The following is a 22460-nucleotide window of genomic DNA, read 5'->3' on the forward strand; positions in this document are numbered from 1 at the left end:
TCAATATCTTACACCATACACACAAAAAACAACTCAGGATGAATTAAATATTTGAACATAAGCCCTGAAGTCATATAACTCCAAGAAGAAAACATAGGCAGGAAGCTCCTTGTCATCAGTCTTGACAACGATTTTTTTGGATTTGACACCAAAGGTAAAGGCAACAAAGGCAAAAATAAACAAGTGGGACTACATCAAAAGCTGTGCACAGCAAAGGAAACCATCAACAAAGTGAAAAAGGCAACCAGTGGGATGGCAGAAGATATATTTCAATCACATGTCTAACAAGGGGTTAACACATCCAAAATATATAAAGAACTCATACAATTCAATAGCAAGGAAACAAGCAACCTCATTTAAAAAATGGACAGAGGATCTAAATAGACATTTTCCAAAGAAGACACACAGATGGCCAAGAGGTACATGAAAATGTGCTCAACGTCACTCAACAAAATCAAAACCACAGTGAGGTATCACATCTCACCTGTGAGAATATCTATCATCAAAAAGACAAAAAATGACAAGTGTTGGCAGGATGTGCACTGCTGTGGGAATGTAACTGGTGCAACCACCATGAAAAACAAAATGGAATTTCCTCAAAAAATTTAAAAAAGAATTACCATATGATCCAGGAATTCCACTTCTAGGTTATTTATCTGAAGGAAATGAAAACACCCATTCAAAAAGATAGCTGCACCCCATGTTTAGCGCAGCATTATTTACAGCAGCCAAGACACAGAAGCAACCTAGGTGTCCATGAGTGGCTGAGTGGGTAACAAAGCCGTGGTGTATACAATGGAATACTGTTCAGCGATAAAAGAGAAGGAAATCCTGTCATTTGTGACAACATGGATGGACCTGGAGGGCATTAGGCTATGTGAAATAAGCCAGACAGAGAAAGACAGATACTATATTATCTCAGTTATATACAGAATCTGAAAAGAAGGGGGTTACTACTCATGGAGAACAAATTAATGGTTGCCAAAGGCAAGGGATGGGGGTAGGCCAAAGGGGTAAAAGAGGTCAAAAGCTACAAAGTTCCAGTTATAAAATAAATCCTGGGCATGTAATATTCAGCATGGTGACCACAGTTGATAATACTGTATATTTGAAAGTTGCTAAGAGAATAAATCTTAAAAGTCCTCACCCCAAGAAAAGAAACTGTAACTGCGCGTGGTGCTAGATGCTGGCTAGACTTACTGTGGCGATCACTTCATTTCCCAGCAAACACACACAGAGAATCATTATGCCATACGCCCGAGGCTAATACCTTGTCATACATCCATTATATCTCAATTTAAAACAAAAACAAAAAACAGGATTGACAAAGAAGCGAGAAAGGACCACTGGTGCCCATCAAAGAGGTGCCTCCCAAAAAGCACCCACCACAGAGGAGAGCCCCCAGCCCCTGCGCCTCTTCTCCCCCTTCTGGGTACCACCCCACAGCCCAAGGAAGGACCACTTACGGAGGTTATGGAAGTACTGAAGCCCTCCTGACACATCTCATACTCGAAGGAGCTGGTACTTCCTGTCTGAGTACCTGTGAGGAGGGGAACTTTCTGCATTAAAGGCAGGAGAGCCTTGCCCGGCTGGGCATGACTCAGCCATGGAGCATCAACCTGGGATCCGGGAGACCCCGGTCAGGGCACATGGCCGGGTTGGGGGCTGGATCCCCAGTCGGGGGCGTGCAGGAGACAGCCGACCAATGACTCTCATCATTGATGTTTCTATCTCTCCTTCTCCCTCTCCCTTCCTCTCTCTGAAATCAATAAAGATATATTTTAAAAAAAAAAAAAAGAAGAAGGCAGGCAGAAGAGCCTAGAACAGGGGCTGGAAATTCAAATGTTCTGGTGGCCAGTCCCCAGCCCCCTCCCCCTCGGCTGAAGCTGGAGCTGAAGGCAGGCAGGGCCAGCAGCAGCTCGGAGGCAGCGAGTGAATAATAGCTCTCCAAGTCTGCAATAAAGAATGGCCTCTACATTGCAGAAAATGGGGCGGAAACAGAATGGAAGAGTAAAAAGTTGCAGAGGCAGAGCCTGAAGGATTTGTAGTGGAAAAAGTATTGTATCGGACTAATGCTTAGTGAACAGGCTGGTGGAGCAGCATCTGCGGAGAGACCCACAGATGCTGGCAATACTTAGGACCCTGGGGAAAATTTAGATGGTCCAGAGTCATTGAAGCAATTCTATTTTTTTTTATTTTTTTTTAATATATCTTTATTGATTTCAGAGAGAGGAAAGGAGAGGGAGAGAGAGGGATAGAAACATCGATGAGAGAGTCATTGATCGGCTGCAGCCCACAACCTGGGCATGTGCCCTGACCGGGAATCAAACCCCGATCGCCTGGATCCTAGGTAGACGTTCAACCACTGAGCCACGCCCGGCCGGGCTGAAGCAATTCTTAATGCTGCAAAATGATGACAGTAAATGAGAGAAGAAAAGAGATGCTGCTGATAAGCCAGTCAAACTGCGATCTCCTGGATCCTGGGTTGATGGTTCAACCGCTGAGCCACCCCAGCTGGGCTAATGTAATCCGTTTAAATTGGACCATTTAAAAGCAGCCATATCAGAACCCACATCCATATCTACAATCATAAATGCAAGTTTACTTGAAAAATCCCTGAAAGGAAAGTTTTGTTGCTACCAACAACCTCTCACCCAAATGAGAAAAGTAGGCAAAGCCTGGCGGGTTTAATTAGACGAGCCAGACCTATTGAAAGGTTCTTCCTGGTGGACCTGAAGGTGAAATCCCTGTGCTACAGTGACTAAAAAGTCATGATTGGTGGAATGTGTAAGACTTGGTTCATGGAAACCTAATCAGATGGTTAAAGCCCTTGGCAATTTAGGACCTACTGGAATAAATGGGTGAACAAACTTTTACAATCTAAACTCTTGACCTGCATGCTTCCTCTTTACCCCAACTCATTCCTTACATGTGGGCTCAGGCTCAGTATTTGGGTAACTGGTTCAGCAGAAGCCAGGAAAAACAATAACTTTGTAGTAAACAGAATGCAACACAACTGTATATTGTTTACTTTATTGTAAATACTGGTAAACTGTGATCAATAAATAGTTTTCTATTTCTGTAAAACACACATACACACACACACACACACACACACACACACACACACACAAATGCTTTGGTGGCCAGACAAACGGAGGCTCAGGTGAGAGCCATGTTAAACCAGAAAGCATATGCCCCTTTTAAAGGGATGGTGACTCTTTGGCACCAGCCACTTTTTGCCTTGCTTTTGTCAAGGTATATAATCTTCCAACTTAGCAAAAGAAGCCATAAATCCAGATTGTATGTGAACCTTCCCCCAATTTTTAAATTATTTTATTCAAAAAAAACTTTTATCAAGTAACTTCTATGTGCCAGACACTATTCTATGCACTGGGAAAACAGCAGTGAGCCAAACAGATAGATGCTGACCACATACCCAAATTTTTAGAAAAATACTGTGGGGGGTTTGGCTCCCCTACCCTCCAATTTTTCAGCCAAGAGTTGCAAAATTAGAGATAAAAGTCTAGATCCCTCTATTCCAAAGTAGCTGACCGAGTGCAGCCAGAGTTGCTGGGAACTGGAAGGAGTGGAGAGAGCTGATGCTGAGGGTCAGGATACCAAGGAGTAGGAGGTTCTAGTTTCCAGAGAGGAATACATGTTTGGGGGTGAGGGGCTGCCTCTGGGGCTGTTCCAGAAATACGGAGCCTTAGCTCACCCTCAATTGCAAAGATCTTCTCCTGAAGCTGGTTCTGAATGGTCTTCAGAGCTTCAAAGTTGTTCACCCGGAACACGTGGTCGCGAGACGGCTTGGACGCAATGGTATTAAGCTCTTGGCGGGACCTCTCACTGTTGAAGGCAGCTCCCACCTGTCGTCCGGGAACAGAGTCCAAATCAGACGCTGTCTGGGGGTAGCTATCATACCCAGCAAAGAAAATTCTGCAGGAAAAGTATCTGAAACAGCATTTGTCACAAGAGGGGATATACCAGAAGGCCCCTGAAAGGGGCTGCCAAGGACAGCAGAGCAGGCTGTGCACCGTGCAAGGCGTTCCGTGCAGGGGGCAGTTGGGGACTGAAACCCAGCCTCTGGTCCGTGTGCTGCGTGCTGCCTCCTGGGGAAGGGGAGCCTTTTCTTTATACGAAGATGCTTACTTCTTGCCAAGTCATGCACCTTTTTCTACGTCACACAAGGTATGGTGGTAGTTTGACTGCAACGATGATCCCAACCCTTTGCCCATTCCTGTATCCAAGACATTTCCCCAAAACTTTGCTGGGACCCCCCTATTCTTGGCAGAGGAAACTGCCCTGCTCACTGTCTCTGCGTTAAGCCACACGTCTTGCATGTTATTAAATGTGATGCACACAGAGGCTTGAGAGAGTGCTTGCAATGTTTCCACTTGCTCTTTTGCTCCTCTGCCTTCACCCTGAGGACGTGCCCAAGCTAGCCCCCTGGAGGGTGACAGGGCACAAGAGCTGTTCCCACCACACCTGTCCAGCAGGAGGCAGCATCAGCAGGGCTGCCAACCAACCTGCCACTGGCTGCAGATGCATGAGTGAGACCAGAAAAGCTGCCCAGCTGACCCACAGACTCATTTATTGTTTTAAACCGCTGAATTCGGGGTTAGTTTGTTACACAGCATCATTGTGACAATCGTTAACTGCTACACGCACCTATGGGCTAGCAGTAACTGTCACTGCTTTGATTTTATTGATATTTGCTAATCGAAGGGAGGGTGTATTTAAGCAGAAACCCTTCACAGAAGCATCATTTCCTACCCCAATGACATAGCGAATGACACGCTCTCTGTCAGCCTCAGGGATGACATCGCTGTAGTCCAAGGGGTCACCAAACTTTTCTCCATCTGTGATGACAACTAGGATCTTCAGGGCATTCTCCCGGGCTCCGTTTTTGCTGGTAAACAGTTCTCTTCTGCTCAGGGAAGAGGAGGGAAAAGTCAAACGCGACCAGATGGAGATACTCTTAATGCTGGGGGGGGGGAGCGTCAGCAGGCACGATGCTGACGCAGCAGGGCTCTGCCTAGGACGGCACAGGCTTGGCTCCCCTGAGATGAGCACTGGCATGTGGCTTCCCCAGACCTGGAAAGGCAGCAGGAGACGGGAAAAGAGTGGAGGGGAAAGACACCTTCGCTGCCTTTATATGCTTTTGCATAGGTTGAGTTTTTTAACTATTATTCCTTTTAATTAAAAAGTGTATATATATGTGTGAGCTTAATTGGGCCTTCATCAGACCTCTCCTGGTTTGACACAATAGGTCTCTAGCTCATCTCCTGCACTTGTGTCATAACCCCCACCCTTGCCTCTTCTCTGTCTCTCAGAAATCAGAGTGAACTTTCCAAAACAAGGGATGGTTACATCTCCCCACTACTTCAAACCTTCAGTGGATCCCCTCTGGCTTTTCAGTTGCTTACAGTGACCTGGCCTCAGCTGATCTTCCTAGCCTCCCCCTCAGCCTTCCTCTCCCTCCCTCCCGTCACTCCCACCTTTACTCACAACTTGTTTTGTCATGAACAGTCCCTCCTCTGCACCTTCAGCCATGCTGTTCCCTCAACCAGAAATATCCTTTACTCCACCCCTGTCTGAACAACTCCCCCCGTCACCTCCTTCTCACATCCCGAGCAAAAAGGGAAGAGCTTACACGACTTTGCGGATTCCCGTGGCAGTGTGTGTCTTCCCGAACAGCTGTCTTATGGGCCTCACCAGTTGTCTCGGGTCAGGGTTATCCCTGAAATCCTTGAAGGTGAAATGAGTCTGGAAGTCTTCGGAGTACTGCATCAAGGAGAACTGGAAACGGGTGCGGCATTGCACTGAACAAGATGCCTCTCCTCCCCCATATCCATCTCCCAGAAAGCCCTGCAGAAAGCTTAAAACACTCCAGCCTCCAAATTCCTCCAAATTCCACTGCCCCCCTCCTCCTGGCCCACCAGGAAAGAGATCTGCCATCAGCTCTCACTGCTCAGCACTAGAACTCAGTCAGAGATGACACGAGGATTTCATGTCCCATGTCAACCCCTATCCAACAGTCAGAGCCGCCCAATTTACAGCCAGTCGAAGTCTGCAGCTGAGATGTGACCCGGTCGCCATGTCCTCGCCAGCCTTGTCTGGGCTGTTCGCTAACCTACCCATGGGCCCTCACCAAGGTTTTGGACTTTGTGAATTGATTCATCACAGTTGAGACGAAATCCTTCATCTGCAGAAAGTCATTTGGGATGATGCTGCCAGAGCCGTCGATCAAGAAGGCGATGTCGCTGTCCTGCTGAGGGCACTCTGGGAAGAGCAAAGGGGCAGGAATCGATTAAGTGCTTCAGGTTCAAGTTCTGCAGGTCTGTTATCTGCTGAACAATGAGATTAAATGGCAAACAAGATTCAACCCATGCTCCAAGTTAAATAAAAATGTGGATAAATTGGTACGAAAAAAATTGGTTGATTCTGCCAGAGAGAGCCAGGGAAAGTGGTGATGTCAGAGCCACCTCATGACAAATCAGAAATAACTTGCCAAGAATACAGAGGGAGAAGTCAGTTTCGGGGCAGAGCAGGAAAAGCACAGATAAAGGTGTGCTGGGTGCCCCACCCCACCGCCTCAGCCCCAAACCCACTTCTACCCTCCCCCTCTGCTCTGCACCCCGGGAGCTGGGTCCCATGGTCCACAGCAACCGAACTTTTATACCCTCGGGAGGAAAGTGAGGTTAGAGTTTTCTCCTCTTGGCTCCCTCCCTGCAAGGTGGCTCTAGGCCAGCTGTGCCCCTCAGCAGATCTCCATTCCCAAGGAGGCCACGCCACATACTTTTTCTTCTCTGGATTCTGGTGACTTTCCCCTCTCCTTGTCTTATCAGCTTAGGGGCAGTGACAGCTCTGCTGTCCCTGGGTTCCTGGACTGTCCCTTGTAGTTTAGACCCTACCATAAGTTTATAATTAGTCCCTTTGTAAATGAACCCTCTTCGAATTATCTTAACCAGAGTGTGCCACCTGTTCCTGTAGAGACCCGACTGGCACAAGAGGGATGGGCCTAAAAGAGTTCTGGCAGAATCCAGGAATGGAAATGGAACTACCAGGGTAAATCTACATGTGGTGATGGAGGCAAGGCTCTGACGTTAAGCAGGGAACAGCTGCTTAAAAGAGCCTCTCTACCCCCAAAAGAAGCTTAACTTTACCCCGTAGGCAGTAAGGAGACACTGAAGATTCTTAGGAAAGGAAGTGAGGTCATCTGTTTGTTGTTTTAGAAAGGTTGCCATAGCAGTGAAGCGTTTTAGCAGTTTTATTCATGATGTGAAACATTGGAAAAACCCCAACACCCTTCCGTGGGTGAATGGATGAAACAGTGAGTGGAGCTGTGGTAAATCCATGCAATGGAAAAGGGGGTAAAAGGAAAGAACTACGGACACGCCCAGCAATATGGGTGACTCCCAAATGCAAACTCAAAAGGTTACGATTCCATTTACGTATCATTCTTGAAAAGACAAACTATACAGTGATGGAGAACAGGTCAGTGAGTGCCAGGGGCAGAGGCAACTGGCCACGAAAGCACACAGTCTTTAGGGTGGCAGTGGAACTCTTTTGTATCCTGTTCGTGTTGTTGTTTACACAAATCAATACATATCTTAAAATTCATGAAACTGTACACTAAAAAGAGTCCTGGGGGTGTAAGGTACAGCACACAGAGTACAGGCAGTAATATTGTAATAACTATGCATGGTGTCAGGGGGTAATAGATTCATCGGGGTGATCACTTCGTAAGGCATATAAGTGCCTAATCACTATGTTGTACACCTCAAACTAATATAATATTGTATGCCAATAGTAATTAAAAAATAAATTGATTTTTTAAAAGAAGAAAAAAGGTCAATTTTACTGTACGACATTGAAAAATTAAATTAAATTACCCCAAAAGTATTGGCTTTTTGAAAATAACCAAGCAGCCCAGCCAGGTAGCTCATTTGGTTGAAGTGTCGCCCTGTGCACCAGAAAGGCTGTGGGTTTGATTCCCAGTCGGGGACATACCCAGGTTTCGGGTTCGATCCCTGAGAGGCAACCGAACAATGTTTCTCTCACATCTTGTCTCCTTTCTGTCTCTCTTTCTCTCTCTCTCTTCCAAATCAGTAAGCATATCCTCGGGTGAGGATTTAAGAAAAACTTAAAAAATAAACAAGCAAATTCTAAGGTTTATATGGAACATATACAAAGGTTAGCCAGGAAAAAAAAAATTTTTTAATCTCAAAGATATGTTAAAATAATCAAGATACAGTACAGTGAGTATAGCACGCCACCACTGTGATACAAGGTGAAGAATTCAGGTTTGTATGTGTTTGTAATACATGGAGTATCTCCGGGGGAAGACACGAGACACGAAACAGTGGCTGCCCCCCCAGAAAGCAAACAGAAGGCTGGGCGACCCAAGAGGAGAGAATTTTACAGTTTATCCCTAGTGTCTATTGAATTTTGAACCAAGTGCATCTTAAAAGAAATAAAAAATTTTCTTTTTTTTAACGTATCTTTATTGTTGAAAGTATTACAGATGTCTCCTTTTTCCTCCCATTGATCCCCTCCACCCTGCATCACCCCCAGGCCTTCCCCATACCAATGTGTGCGTCCATGGGTTATGCTTATAAACATGTAAGTTCTTTGATTAATCTCTCCCCACCTACTCCCCCACCCCCACCTTCCCTCCGAGATCCCTCAGTCTGTTCCATGCTTCTATATCTCTAGATCTATTCTGTTCATCAGTTTATTTTGTTTATTATATTCCACAAATGAGTGAGATTATGTGATGTTTGTCTTTCTCTGTCTGGCTTATTTCACTTAGCATAATACTCTCCAGGTCTCACCATGCTGGCTTGCTCAAGGGGTATGAAATCCTTTTTTACAACTGCATAGTATTCCATGGTGTAAATGCCCCACAACTTTTTTATCCACTCATCTACTGATGGGTACTTGGGCTGTTTCCAGCAAAAATGTTTTTTAAAAGAAGAGTCTTGAGCTCCTGAGAGTGAGGACTAGAGAGAGAGATGTGAGAGTGGGAGCTGAAGCCACAGAATTGGATGCAGTCAGGCAGAAAGAACACATGGGAAAGAAGAGAAACTGTAACCTGGGCAGGCAGGGAAGGCAGGGGAGGATGGCCTGGCAATGATGCTTGGCAGAAACCCTCTGCAGGGGAGAAGCAAGAAAAAAGGGAGGGGAGAGGGGGGAGGGGAGGGGAGGGGAGGGGAGGGGAGGCAGGAAGCAGCTTGAAAAAAAGATCCAGTTGCTCACTCACTCTCCTTCAATCAACAAATGTTTGGGGAGGGGGAGCCAGGGTGTGGTGGGCAACCACCAAGTTAACCTTATTGTGTAGACAGTTGCCTACTCTTGAGTTTTAGCTGGACTTTTTGACTCACTTCAAAGAAATTGCAGAAGTAATGAGCTGTTACTCTTAAGATTAGTTTATGAAAGGCTGTGACGTCTGTCTTGGGTGTCTGCTCTCTCTTCTCTCCCACTCTTTACTCACCCACCCTGAGGGAAGCCAGCTGCGATGGTGTGAGCTGCTCTTTGGGGAGGCCCATGTGACAAACAATGAAGGGAAGCCTCTAGCCAACAGCCAGTGAGATCTGAGGCCCTCAGTGCAACAACCTTGAAGTGAGCTTGGAGGTGGCTTTTTTCCCAGTCAAGCCTTCAGATAAGACAACAGCTCTAGTTTGACAACTTAACTTCTATCTCATGAGAGACCCTGAGGCAGAGGCACCTAGCTAAGATATGCCCAGACTCCTGATTCATAGAAACTGCAAGACAGTTAATTTTGTTTTCAGCTGCTAAGTACAGGGACAATTTGTTATGCAGCAGTAGATACAAGACCATAGAGCAGTAAACAAGCTAGGCAATCTCCCTGCTATCATGGAGCCTACATTCCAGAAGAAAACACAGATGAGAAACACGTAAATATGGATACTGCAGATATGAGAGTGGTAAAGTAGGGCAATGTGGCAGGGAGAGATGGTGGGAGTGATCAGAAGGGCCGCCCAGGGAAGGCCTCTTTGAGGAGGTGGCATTTGAGCTGAGGTCTTGGGGAAGAGCATATCAGGCTGAGGGAATGGGAAGTGCAAAAGGTGCCGAGGCAGGGACGGTCTGGTGTAGTTCTTGGAGGAGAAAGTGCGCGGGGCGGGGGGGGGGGGGGGGGGGGGGAGGGGGGGCGGGGGGGGGGAGGGGGGGCGGGGGGGGGGGCTAGAGCACAGCCACTGAGGTAGAAGGGATGGGAGAGAAGTTGGAGAGGGGAACAGGGGCCTCACCATCTAAAGCTTCAAAGGCTGTGCTCAGGAGACTAAGGCACTTACTCTAAGGACAATGACCGGAACATCATCTCACAAAGATGAGTGGCTACATCAGGACTTTTCTTAAAGTGCAAGACCTTAGCACTTCCCCCAAGGCTCTCTCTCTCTTCCACACCTAGACCTCTAAGTCACACCCCAGCCCGTGAGCAGTGCCCAGCCCAGGCCGCCCTGCCCTCCAGCCTCCTGCCGCCCACCTGCACTCTGCCCAGCACAGCCTACCTCTGAGGGCCTTTGGGAACCTCTGGGGCGGCTGCCGGAGGTTGGATCCAAACAGGAAGCAGAAGCCGGCCATGTAGATGTTCTCCTTGCAAGTCTGGTGCAGGGTGGGGCCGCAGGCCTGCAGGGCAGGGTGTAGGTAGGAGGGAGGGCGCCCTGTTTCCTGTCCTTTTACCCCAGGTCTCCACACCTCCCCTCACGACACTCCCTTGACCCAGGGGCAACTCACCAGCAGCCGGAAAGGGTTGCTGGCAAATGCCAGAGACAGACCCAAGGACATGTTCACAGCCTCTGGGGGTACTGAGAGGACAGATAAGTGCATGGTTACACTCAGGGAGATAAAAGGGCCTGTGTGAGATCGGGGTTCGGTTCCCGGTCAGGGCACATGCCCAGGTTGCGGGATCGATCCCCAGTAGGGGGCGTGCAGGAGGCAGCTCATCAATGACTCTCATCATTGATGTTTCTATTTCTCTCTCCCTCTCCCTTCCTCTCTCTGAAATCAATAGGACATATTAAAAATATATAAAATATAAAATTAAAATAAAAGAGCCTGTATAAGAGCTGGACAGGGGTCACCTCAACCCGGGAGACACAGACGTCTGACAGGGCAAAGGGGCACCCAGGTCATAGGAAAAGAACATGAAAGGAGTGGCTGAGGGTGTTTGAGGTACAGTCGACCTACAACACAGAGACTGGGGAGCTACACCCCTGGGGCCCGGACCACAGACCTCCCGGAACAAAGGCAATGCCTGCCAAGTCCAGGTATATGCACAAGTGGAACCCTCGCCCTGGCGTAGGGAGGGGCAGGGGCTCACCCTGCAGCTGGACGGGCTCACAGGTGCCCGTGCTGTAGTCACACTGGTAGAGGCCTCCTGTTTGGTTGGCAGCCTTTATCTCCTGGGGGGCTCCAACCACCAACCTGGGGGGAGAAGTGGGAACAGATCACCACAGGAATAAGAGAAAATTGACACGTGGCGAGAGAAGGAGATCATGGAAGAAGTTCTGCCCTCAAAGGAAAGTTGGAGAGCCAGTCCTCACACAGATCCCCCAGTTCCTAGGAACAGGAGGAAGACTCAGCAAGGAAAAAATGGGAACTTTTTAAATCTTAGCATGGCAAGGGCCTCTCTAAGAGGGACACAAAACAAAGAGGTGATTTAAAAATGATTAAATTCCCTCTCTTTCGGGGAGCCTCGAAGGCGGTCGGCTGCTTCAGGACCAAGCTGAGCATCTCTCCCAGGCACTGGCAGCCAGAAACTCACCGACATGGACGATGAACACGAACCTGGTGCCTTTTATGAGAAGCGTGTGGCCACAGAAGCTGCTGCTGACACTCTGGGTGAAGAGTGGGAGGGGCATGTGGTTCGAATCAGTGGTGGGAACGACAAACTGGGTTTCCCATGAAACAGGGTGTCTAACCCATGCTGTGTAAGGGACATTCCTGTTATAGACGAAGGGGGCTGGAGAGACAGTGCAGACCTGGTCGGGGTGCACTGGGGATCCAATCGGCAAGTTCTCGACTTGGTCATTAAAAACAGGGGAGAAAGACACTCCTGGTCTCAATGACACTATTGTGTGTCATCACCTGGGGCCCCAAAGATCTAGCAGGATCCACAATCTCTCTAAAGAAGATGATGGCCGCCAATACCTTGCAAGAAAGCCCCTCATCAAAGAAGGTAAGAAACCTCGGGCCAAAGCACCCAGGCCTCAGCGTCTTGTTACTCCGCACGTCCTGCTCTGAAGACAGTGTACAGTACTAAGAAAACTGGGAGGAGGCCGCAGAACACGCTAAACTTTCAGCCAAGAGAGTGAGGGAGGCCACAGAACAATGTAAGAAAAAAGATTGCCAAGAGACGTAGGCTGTCCTCTCTGAGGGCTTCTACCTCTGAGTCTGAGTCCAGTCCAAAATTAGATTTTTTTGCCCTGGCCAATGTGGCTCAGTTGGTTGGAGAGTTGTCCCCTGCACCAAAAGGCTGTGGTTTTGATTCCAGGTCAGGGCACATACCTAGGTTATGGGTTCAGTTCCTGATCAGAGCACGTACAAAAGGCAACCAATTGATTTTTCTCTCTCACATCAATGTTTCTCTCTCTCTCTCTCCCTCCTCCCCTCTCTAAAATCAATAAGCATATCCTTGGGTGAGGATTCTTTTTTTTTTTAATGAGAATTTTTAAGAATAACAAATAAGATCAAACATCAATAAATATTTTAATTAATAAGTAAATGTGATTAGATTAAACCACACCGTCATTTTAAGTAAATTTCTGTCTGCAATAAGCTACCGAAGCAAAGTTAAAAGATAAATGATAAACTGGTGGGAGAGAGATTAGCAACTCATACCTCAGCCTAGTTTCCTCAATATAGTCATAGTTCCTACAATCCAATAAGGAAAAATAATAATAATAATAATAATCCAATAGAAAAATGGGCAACAGATAAGAAAAAAGTATTCACAGAAAAGGAACTAATCTCTCATTTATAAAGAAATGCAATTTAAAACTAAATTGAGCTACCATTTGTCACCTGTCCAATTTGCAAAGATCAGTAAGTTTGCTGACACACTGGATTGGTCAATGGGTGGCGAAATAGGTGTTTCCATCAATTTCTGGTGTGAGTATAAATTGTTGCCACCTCTACAGAGGGCAATCTGAAAGATCTATTAGAATTACACACATATATGTACCCTGTGATCCAACAATCCTAGTTCTAGAATTTACTTCCAAATATATTTGCACATGTGCAAAATGAGCATTGTTCACATAGAAGAGGTGTGGAAACAATCGAATGTCCATTCAGAAGAGATTTAAATGTAACACAAATGTGAATGACAGCACCTCCAAATAACAGAGCATGATGGGAGCATAAAACACAAGTAAGCTCTTTATGCACTTATCTGGTAAAGTTGCCAAGCTCTATCAAGGAAAAAATGCAAAGGATGGTATAGAGCAGAGGCCAACAAACTTTATCTTAAAAGGTAATACTATTTCCATAAATATTAGTTTTTAAAGATAAATAATTTAGGCTTTGCAGGCCATATAGTCTCTGTCATAGCCTCTTTACTTTTTTTTTAGTTGATTTTAGAGAGAGAGAGAAACATCGATGTGAGATAAAACCATTGATCAGTTATCCCCTGTATGTGCTCTGACCGGGAATCAAACCCCCAACTATTTGGTGTACGGGACAATGCTCCAGCCAACTGAGCCACCCCACTAGGGCTGTCATAGCCTCTTGATTCTGCCATTGTAGCTCCACAATAAATGATGATTTGGGGTGAGGCAGTCAATAAAATGTATTTTCAAAAACTGGCAGCAGGCTGTAGTTTGAGTATAACATGTGCTACAAATTGTATGCAGGAGGGGGGTTAGAAAAATGTAGAGGTATAACCACATAGAATCTCTCTGCAAGAACACACAAGAAGCCCTATCAAAATACCAATGGCATATTTCACAGAACAAAAACAATCCAAAAATTTATATGGAACCACAAAAGACCACAAATATTCACAGCAATCTTGAAAAAGAAGAACAAAGTTGGAAGAATCACACTACCTGTTATCAAACTACACTACAAGGCTATAGTAATCAAAACAGCATGGTACTACTTTAGGCTTAGAGGATGTTTAGGTGCAACTTTCTTTGGTCTTTCCAAATCTGGGTTCATCTGACACCAGCTGCCTCCATCATGCCACCAAAGTTGACCCCAACGAGATTAAAGTCATATACCTGAGATGAACCAGTGGGGAAGTCGGTGCCACTTCTGCCCTGGCCCCCAAGATCGGCCCCCTGGGTCTGTCTCCTAAAAAGGTTGGTGATGACATCACCAAAGCAACTGGTGGGGAGAATCTGAGGATTAAAGTGAAACCATTCAGAGCAGACAGGCCCAGACTGAGGTAGTACCTTCTGCCTCTGCTCAGATCATCAAAGCCCTCAAAGAACCACCAGAGACAGAAAGGAGGAAAAAAAAAAACATTAAGCACAGTAGAAATACCACTTTTGATGAGATTGCCAACACTGCCCAACAGAGATGGCAACCATCTTTAGCTAGAGAACTCTCTGGAACCATAAAGAGATCCAGGGGACAGCCCAGCCTGTGGGCTGCAGTGCTGATGGCTATGGCCCTCATGACATCTGCAGTAGTGCAGTGGAATGCCCAGCTCATTAAGAACTACAAAAAAAGTATTTCATTTACAGATGATTTGACAACAATAACAATAACAAAAATAGCATATTACTGGCATAAAAATAGACATATAGATCAACGGAACAGAATAGAGAGCCCAGAAATAAACACATGCCTATATGATCAATTACTACTTGAGAAAGGAGGCAAGAACATACAATGGGGTAAAGATAGTCTACTCAATAAATGGTGTTGAGAAAATTGGACAGATACATGCAAAAAATAAAACTAAACCACCTTCTTACACCATACACAAGAATAAACTCAAAATGGACCAAAGACTTAAATGTTAGACTCGAAACCATAAAAATCCTAGAAGAAAACATAGGCAATAAGATCTCAGACACTTCTTTTTACCGATATTATCTCCTTGGGGAAGGGAAACAAAAGAAAAAATAAAAGGGACTACATCAAACTAAAAAGTTTTTGCACAACAAAGGAAACCATCAACTAAATAAAAAGACAACCCACTGAATGGGAAAACATATTTGCCAATGATACATCTGATAAGGGGTTAATATCCAAAATTTATAAAGAACTCATACAATTCAACATCAATAAAACAAACAATCCTATTTAAAAATGGACAGAGAACCTGAATAGACACTTCTCCAAAGAGGACATACAGATGGCCAAGAGACATATGAAAAGATTCTCAACGTCACTAATCATGAGAGAGATGCAAATTAAAACCACAATGAGGTATTGCCTCACACCAGTCAGAATGGCTGCCATCAACAAATCATCAAATGTCAAGCGTTAGCAAAGATGTGGAGAAAAGGGAACCTCGTGCACTATTAATGGGAATGTAAATTGGTGCAGACGCTACGGAAAACAACAGAGAGGTTCCTCAAAAATTAAAAATGTAATTGCCTTATGACTCAGTGATTCCACTTCTGTGTATATATCAGAAGAAACCCAAAATGCTAATTCAATAGACCAGTGGATAAAAAAATTGTGGTACAGCCTGGCCCAATGGGCTCAGCTGTTGAGCATCGACCTAGGATCCAGGAGGTCTTGGTTCGATTCCTGGTCAGGGCACATGCCCGGGCTGCCGGCTTGGTCCCCAGTTGGGGGCATGCAGGAGGCAGCCGATCAATGACTCTCTCATCATTGATGTTTCTATCTCTCTCTCTCCCTCTCCCTTCCTTTCTCGGAAATCGATGAAGATATATTTGGAGAAAAAAAAAAAGGAACTAAATCTTACCCTTAGTGACAGCACAGATGGACCTAGAGAGTATTGTGCTAAGTGAAATAAGTCAGAGAAAGACAAATACCATATGATTTTACTTACATGTGGAATCTACGGAACAAAATAAACAAAACTGAAACAGACTCATAGATACAGAGAACAGACTGATGGTTGCCAGAGGGGAAGGGAGTTGGGGGGCTGGGTAAAAACAGTGAAGGGATTAAATACAAATTGGTAATTACAGAACAGTCACAGGGATGTAAAGTACAGCAGAAGGAATATAGTCAATAATATTGTAATAACTACGTATGGTGCCAGGTGGGCACTGGAAATATCAGGGGGAACACTTTGTAAAGTACATGATTATCTAACCACTATGCTGTACACCAGAAACTAATACAAAATAATAATGAATGTAAAGTGTAATTAAAAAATAATTTTTAAAAAAACCCTCCTGGAACCCAGCCAGCGTGGCTCAGCAGTTCATCATCGACCTATGATCCAGGAGATCGCTGTTCAATTCTCAATCAGGGCACATGCCCGGGTTGCGGGCTCAGTCCCCAGTATGGGGCGTGGGAGAGGCAGCTGATCAATGACTCTCTTATCAATGATGTTTCTATCTCTCCCTCTCCCTCTCCTCCCTTCCTCGCTCTGAAATCAGTAAAAACATATTTTTTTAAAATAAATAAATAAATAAATAAATAAATAAATAATAAAAAAATAAAAACCCTCCTGGGACAGGAACTGGGGGAGAGGAGTGTGGAGGATTTTTCACTATTACACTCTTTGGTATCTTCTGAATTTAGAACCCTGTAATTGTATTAACTATTCAAAAATAAATCAAGAAAAACAAAACAAATTTTTTAAAAAGGAAATTGCAAATCTTCAGGTATGTAGTCTTAGAGGGAAAGCGTGTGAGACAAGGAGCTCCACCGGTGGCCCTTACCGGGATCCCTCAAGCTGGACCACGCTCTGCCCGAAGCTCCTTGCATTATCTTGAAAGATCACTGGGTTTTCTGTGTCCAGGTTGAACCCATGACATAAGGCCAAGGCTGGAGGGAAAACAGAGGGGTGAGGGTCAGGAAGAGATAAAGGACATAGTTAAGAAAGCAGTTTGTCCTCCTGCTCCGTGCACCTTCCTGCCAGGATTCACCCTAGCCCAGCATGGAGACATCAGCCTTCCAGATCTAGCTCTGAGAGCCTGAGGCACAGGTCGGCACACTTTTTGTATAAAGGGCCAGACAGTAAAAGTTTTAGGCTCTGTGGGCCAACAGGCAAATAGAGTATATTATGTAAGTACTTATACAAGAGAGCAAATGCATTTCCACAAATTTTTCATTAAGGAAATTCAAAATACAATAATTGAGTACACTTTTTTGTAATACAAATTTGCTAATGACACAAATGGAATTCTTTGAGGGAGACAACATTTCACTTCACTGGGATTACATTAGGGTTGCCGATCATGAATCAATTACAAATGTCCATCTGCAGCCTAAGGCTCACAGGCTATAACACGTCAGTGGTGGAACCCTGGCCTTATGCCCATAGGCCACAGTTGGCTGACCCCCTGGCCTAAGACCACCAAGTTGGGTGCTTCCAGCCCCTCTCTGAGCCCCACCCTATGTGCCCACCCTGCTGATTTGCCCAATAACAAGTTCCTAAAGCCTCTCAGTTAGGCCATTTCCTTCCCATGCAATTCTCAAGCATTTCTTTCCCTTCTTCGACTCATTTGCCACAAAATACAGGCATAAAAGGTAACAAACTTAAATCATTTGATCCATACGTCATTCAACAAACATTTACAACTGGGTCCTTGAAAAACAGAACTGGAGGCGAAGTGGGGGGGGGGGGGTTAGAATCCAAGAGGAACACTCTGAGAAGAGGATCCAATACTTGCTGTGCACTTTTAGCACGTCATTTCACCTCTCTAGGTCTCAGTTTCCTCATATGTGAAGTGAGGGGGCCAATCAAACCCCCTTGCATAGTCTATGAATTTAGTCATTCATCCAATCGTCTTTACTCCTCCCATCTTGGGATAGCCCTACTCTCCGCTTCTCCATGAATCTCTTCTTCTTCCCCAAATCCTCTTTGTCTCTCCCCAATCTAACTCCTAGATATTCCGCACCCCTTCTCTCTACTTGCAGGCTCATAAGTTCCCCTCTCCTCACCCTCACCCTAAGCACCTCTCCCACCCCCAAGCCCCTGGCACACCTGTCAACAGAAGGACTCTGTGCGTCATGGCTGGAAGCAGCAGGAACCCTGTGCACGCACCACCAAAGCCAGGAAGGGCATGAAAAGAGAAGTAGTAGGAGCTGAAATCTATTAGAGACTCAAAGGAAGAGGGCGGGGGCTCAGTGAGCACATAGCCTTCTGACCTTCCTCCTGTGACTGCACACAGCCTGTGCCCCCTCCCTACCAGCTTCCTAGCCCAAACCAGAAAGGTCACTCTTTCAAAGGTGTTGCCTGTTTGCCCACCCGCTTCTCGGGTTGGCGGAAACACTGTGAAAAGCAGGCCAAGTGTGCTTAGGGCCGGTCTCCGGGAACAACGTGTGTGCTACACAGTAATACAGACGATGCCCATGTGGGAGGTCACCCTCTGTGTCTCCCTGAAAGCACGCTTTGCAAAATGTCCTTCCCTCCTGCCCAAGGACACAGGAGTGCCCTTCAGCCAGAACTGTCCTCTTTTGTAGCCATCAATAAGGACGACTCAGATACAGAGAGACCTGGTGCTTTTTAAATATTACTTTGTGTGTTTTTTTAAAAAAAAAACCTCAAACCCACCTGACTGGTGTGGCTCAGCGGTTGAGCGTCGACCTACAAACCAGAAGGTCACAGTTCAGTTCCCAGTTTCACACCCCAGTTTTGGGCTTGATCCCCTGTCGGGGGGGATGCAGGAGGCAGCGGGTCGATGATTCTCTCTCATCATTGGTGTTTCTCTCTCTCCCTCTCCCTTCCTCTCTCTGAAATGAATAAAAACATATGTTTTTTTAAAAAAAGCATTTTAATATAACTAAATAAATAAATAACATCTGTCCTTTTAGGAAAAGAAAGAAAAAAACTCAAATCCTTTGCCCAGGAATTTCCACTTCCAAAAATTTATCCTAAGAAGTAGCTGACAAGTACAGTCAAAGAGGGGTGTATAAACTTTTGCATTGCGGCACTGTTTTTAATAGTGAAACACTAGAACAGCCTAACTACCCAACGACAGAGGACTGGCTGAATGATGTCTCTGTGCTATATCCTTACGTTCCACCTAGTCTTTCCTACATCTGTTTCAAAGATGCAAGAGCATGCTTTCATGAAATATATAAAAAGCCACACAGTACTTTGTGACTGCTAATGTAAGCCCCAAGCCGGTGATTTTTTTCATTCTATCTCTAACACATTTTTCTCTTGACCCAATTCTCCTTTCTTAATAAACAAAGCAAATAAATGTTTGCTTTCTGAAAAACAAAATCATTAAAATTCTGTATGTTTTGTTTTAAAAATTACCTGTTTAAAAATATGCATGCGTGGGAAAACCAAAATGTTAATAGTGGTTACCTCTGGATGGTTAGGGTTCTGGGTGTGTACCAGTCATCTATTGCTGTAGAGCGAACCGCTCCAAATCGTAGTGACTTAAAAGAGCGACTTATTATTGTCTCAGGGTCCTGTGGACTGACTATCTGGCCTCGGCAGTTCCCACTAAAGGATCTCACGTTGCAGTAAGATAGTGAGGAGCTGGAGCCATCCAAGGTTCAGGTGGGCTGGACAGGCCCAACTCACACTGCCAGTAGTTGATGCTGGCTGCAGACGGGGAGCTCAGTTGGGGCTATCAACTGGAGCACCTACATGTGACCTCTCTGCCTTGGGCTTCTCACAGCACAGTGGTTAGATTTTAAGAGAAAGTGTTCCAAGAGACAAGAACTGAAAGTTTTCAGTCTCTTAAGGTTCTGATCTGGAAACTGTCACAGAGTCACTTCCACCATATTCTATTGGTCAAGAAGCCACAGAGCTCATCCACATTCAAAGAGAGGGGACAAGGATCCCACATCTCAGTGGGAGGTGTGTCAAAGAATTGTGGTCAATTTGAATCTGCTACAAGATGATTTTAGTTTTCTTCTTTGTATTTAAAACTTTTACACAAAAAATATGAATGACTTTTATAATCAAGAAGAAAAGAAAAACACCAGTAAATAGTTTAAAACAAAGTACCTGTACTTGTTAGCAGGAAAAGGGCTGAGGAAAGAGGAAAAAAGCTGTGGACCCAGGATGAGAGGATACCATCCAGGATGTGGGAGAGTAGTTTAGTAGATAAACTGGGGGGGTTTTGGTAAAAGTGTTTACACTCTGATCACCACAGACATTGTGGCCCCTCCTTGACCTGAACAGTGTCCAATGGCCCACTATTTGTAAAGGCACCGGCAAAAATCTCAGAATGGCTATCCAACCTGCAGAGCCTTTCTCAATGACCAATCAATGGGTGTGCACCTGACCAGGTGATGGCAGGTAGGCACCTATCTATAGGCTTCCAGCCATTCTCTCCCACCCATCTTCTACCCATACTCTTTTAAATACATATATATCTTTATTGATTTCAGAGAGAGGAAGGGAGAGGGAGAGAGAAACATCAATGATAAGAGAGTCGTTGATCAGCTGCCTCCTGCACACACCCTTCTGGAGATCAAGCCCGCAACCAGACATGTGCCCTGACTGGGAATTGAACCATGATCTCCTGGATCATAGGTCGATGCTCAACTGCTGAGCGATGCCAGCGGGGTCCCTACCCCTACTCTTGATAAAAATCTTAGCTTGGATTCCTCTATAAATGGACCCTGAGGCAAGGATTAAAATGCAAGTAATTTCTTTGGAAGGTGATCCAGGAAACATTGGTGGAGAAGTGAAGACAGGAAGGAGCCCATAAAAGGATGCGTGATGAAACAAGTTACCACATGGACAATGCAAACTCAATACACTAAGGAACTCTGGAAGCCAATGTAGAACATGCCTCAGCATTATCCTCCTCAGTGACAGGTAAGGGGGCTAGATTCTCATCCACAACTCACATCAGCTATTCGTTAAGGGGTGCTCTCTGGGGAAGTCTTCATTCTCTGGTGCTACCAGCCTGCCCTGCACCCAGAGAGAGGAGGTTCGAGGAGCCAAAAAGAGTCCTCAGACAATCAGTTGCAAGTACTGAAAGCTAGAAATCAGGCCAGCTTTCATAAGGATGTTGAACCCTGATGGGAAATAAATGGGGCAAACACAGTGTCTACTACAGATACTCAAATATTTTTTCATAGTACTTATCACTATGTGAAATTATATTATGTATTTATTTGGTTTTTCTATTGTCTGGCTCTCCTACAAGAGTATATAAGCTCCATGAGAGCAGAGATTTTTGTCTGTTTTGCTCATCACTCTATTTCTAGTGCACAGGATAGTGCCTGGTTCATAATAGAATCCCCCCAAAAAAAGTGAATAATTGATTTAGAGAGAATTCTGAGAAAATTGGGAATCATCAGGAATCATTCTTCCACCTAGACAGCAATTGTACTGGCAGAATCTGTCTGATTCTGGAATCTATTCAAAATTATTTTCAGTCTATTTCAGCTTTTAGCACTGTAGCAGCTACCAATCCCCCACTCCCCCCGCCCATCCCATGTCAGGAAGCTGTGCATGCATTCCAAGAGCAGTTTACATGCACCTTGCAGGAGCCAGAGTGGGCAGTAAGACCCCATCCCCAAAATTTGGGGGATCAGTGCTCTGTTGATTGCAACTTTTGATTTCAGAGGTCCAAACACAGAGGCAGGAAGCCATTGTTGCCATCACCCTCCATTGTGAAAGACCCCTTATCTCCAGCTGAAGCAACTTCCAGCAGATTTAAAGAGCTGTTGCCTTTTTTTCTCTCTTTGACTTTTCTCTTTTTTCCCTTTTGGGATCCAGACATTTAAGACCTAGCACACTCAGGCCTGGCTGGTTTGGCTCTGTGGTTAGAGTGCGAGCCCACAGACTGAAAGATATCAAGTTTGATTCCAGTCAACGGCATGTGCCTTGGTTGCAGGCTACATCCCCAGCCCTGGTCAGTGTCATACAGGAGGCAGCCAATCGATGTGTTTCTCTCACAAAGATGTATGTTTCTCTCTCTCTCTCTCTCTCTCTCTCTCCCCCCCCCCTCCACTCTCTCTGAAAAGCAATGGAAAAAATATCTTTGGGTGAAGATTTAAAAAAAAAAAAAAATCTAGCACATTCAAAAGCAACAGCATACACAAGAATTTAGGACATCACCACACATGCCCTAAGATCTTAAGACCTTAAGATCTCAGGCTGATCGCTAACATAGAGACAGCCTATAACAAATTTTATAAAAGTAAAGCAAAACAAAACAAATAACAGCAAACTTTGGGGAAGGGGAAGAATCTGACTTCCAGAATTACTATATTATTAGATTTAAATGTCTAATTTTCAAAAAAAAATCACAAGGCATAAAAGAAAAATTAAATTATGGCCCATTCGAAGGAAAAAAATAAAAAGAAAACATTCCTGAGAAAGACCAGATAGCAGACCTACTAGACAAAGACTT

General features: G+C 45.1%; 1 protein-coding gene and 1 pseudogene across 2 annotated transcripts in view; one reads left to right on the forward strand and one right to left on the reverse strand.

Annotated features, from left to right (window-relative positions):
- Window positions 1-18227, reverse strand: part of ITGAM (integrin subunit alpha M) — a 49616-nt gene extending 31389 nt beyond the window's left edge. Inside the window, exons 1-10 of the mRNA XM_081132480.1 lie at window positions 18113-18227; window positions 16845-16950; window positions 11348-11451; window positions 10762-10832; window positions 10536-10653; window positions 6155-6285; window positions 5657-5802; window positions 4777-4930; window positions 3719-3869; window positions 1467-1540 (exon numbers count right to left, since the gene is read on the reverse strand). Of these exons, the coding sequence (XP_080988606.1) occupies window positions 1467-1540; window positions 3719-3869; window positions 4777-4930; window positions 5657-5802; window positions 6155-6285; window positions 10536-10653; window positions 10762-10832; window positions 11348-11451; window positions 16845-16950; window positions 18113-18140 (1083 nt within the window). The 5' untranslated portion in view covers window positions 18141-18227. The remainder of the gene's footprint in view (window positions 1-1466; window positions 1541-3718; window positions 3870-4776; window positions 4931-5656; window positions 5803-6154; window positions 6286-10535; window positions 10654-10761; window positions 10833-11347; window positions 11452-16844; window positions 16951-18112) is intronic.
- Window positions 14209-14688, forward strand: LOC308554420 (large ribosomal subunit protein uL11 pseudogene; annotated as a pseudogene). The gene has a single exon. The product of its transcript is annotated as a large ribosomal subunit protein uL11 pseudogene (transcript).
- Window positions 18228-22460: the final 4233 nt, after the last annotated feature.

Source organism: Miniopterus schreibersii (assembly GCF_964146895.1).
Source record: "Miniopterus schreibersii genome assembly, chromosome: 3".
In the NCBI taxonomy this organism is placed as follows: domain Eukaryota; kingdom Metazoa; phylum Chordata; class Mammalia; order Chiroptera; family Miniopteridae; genus Miniopterus; species Miniopterus schreibersii.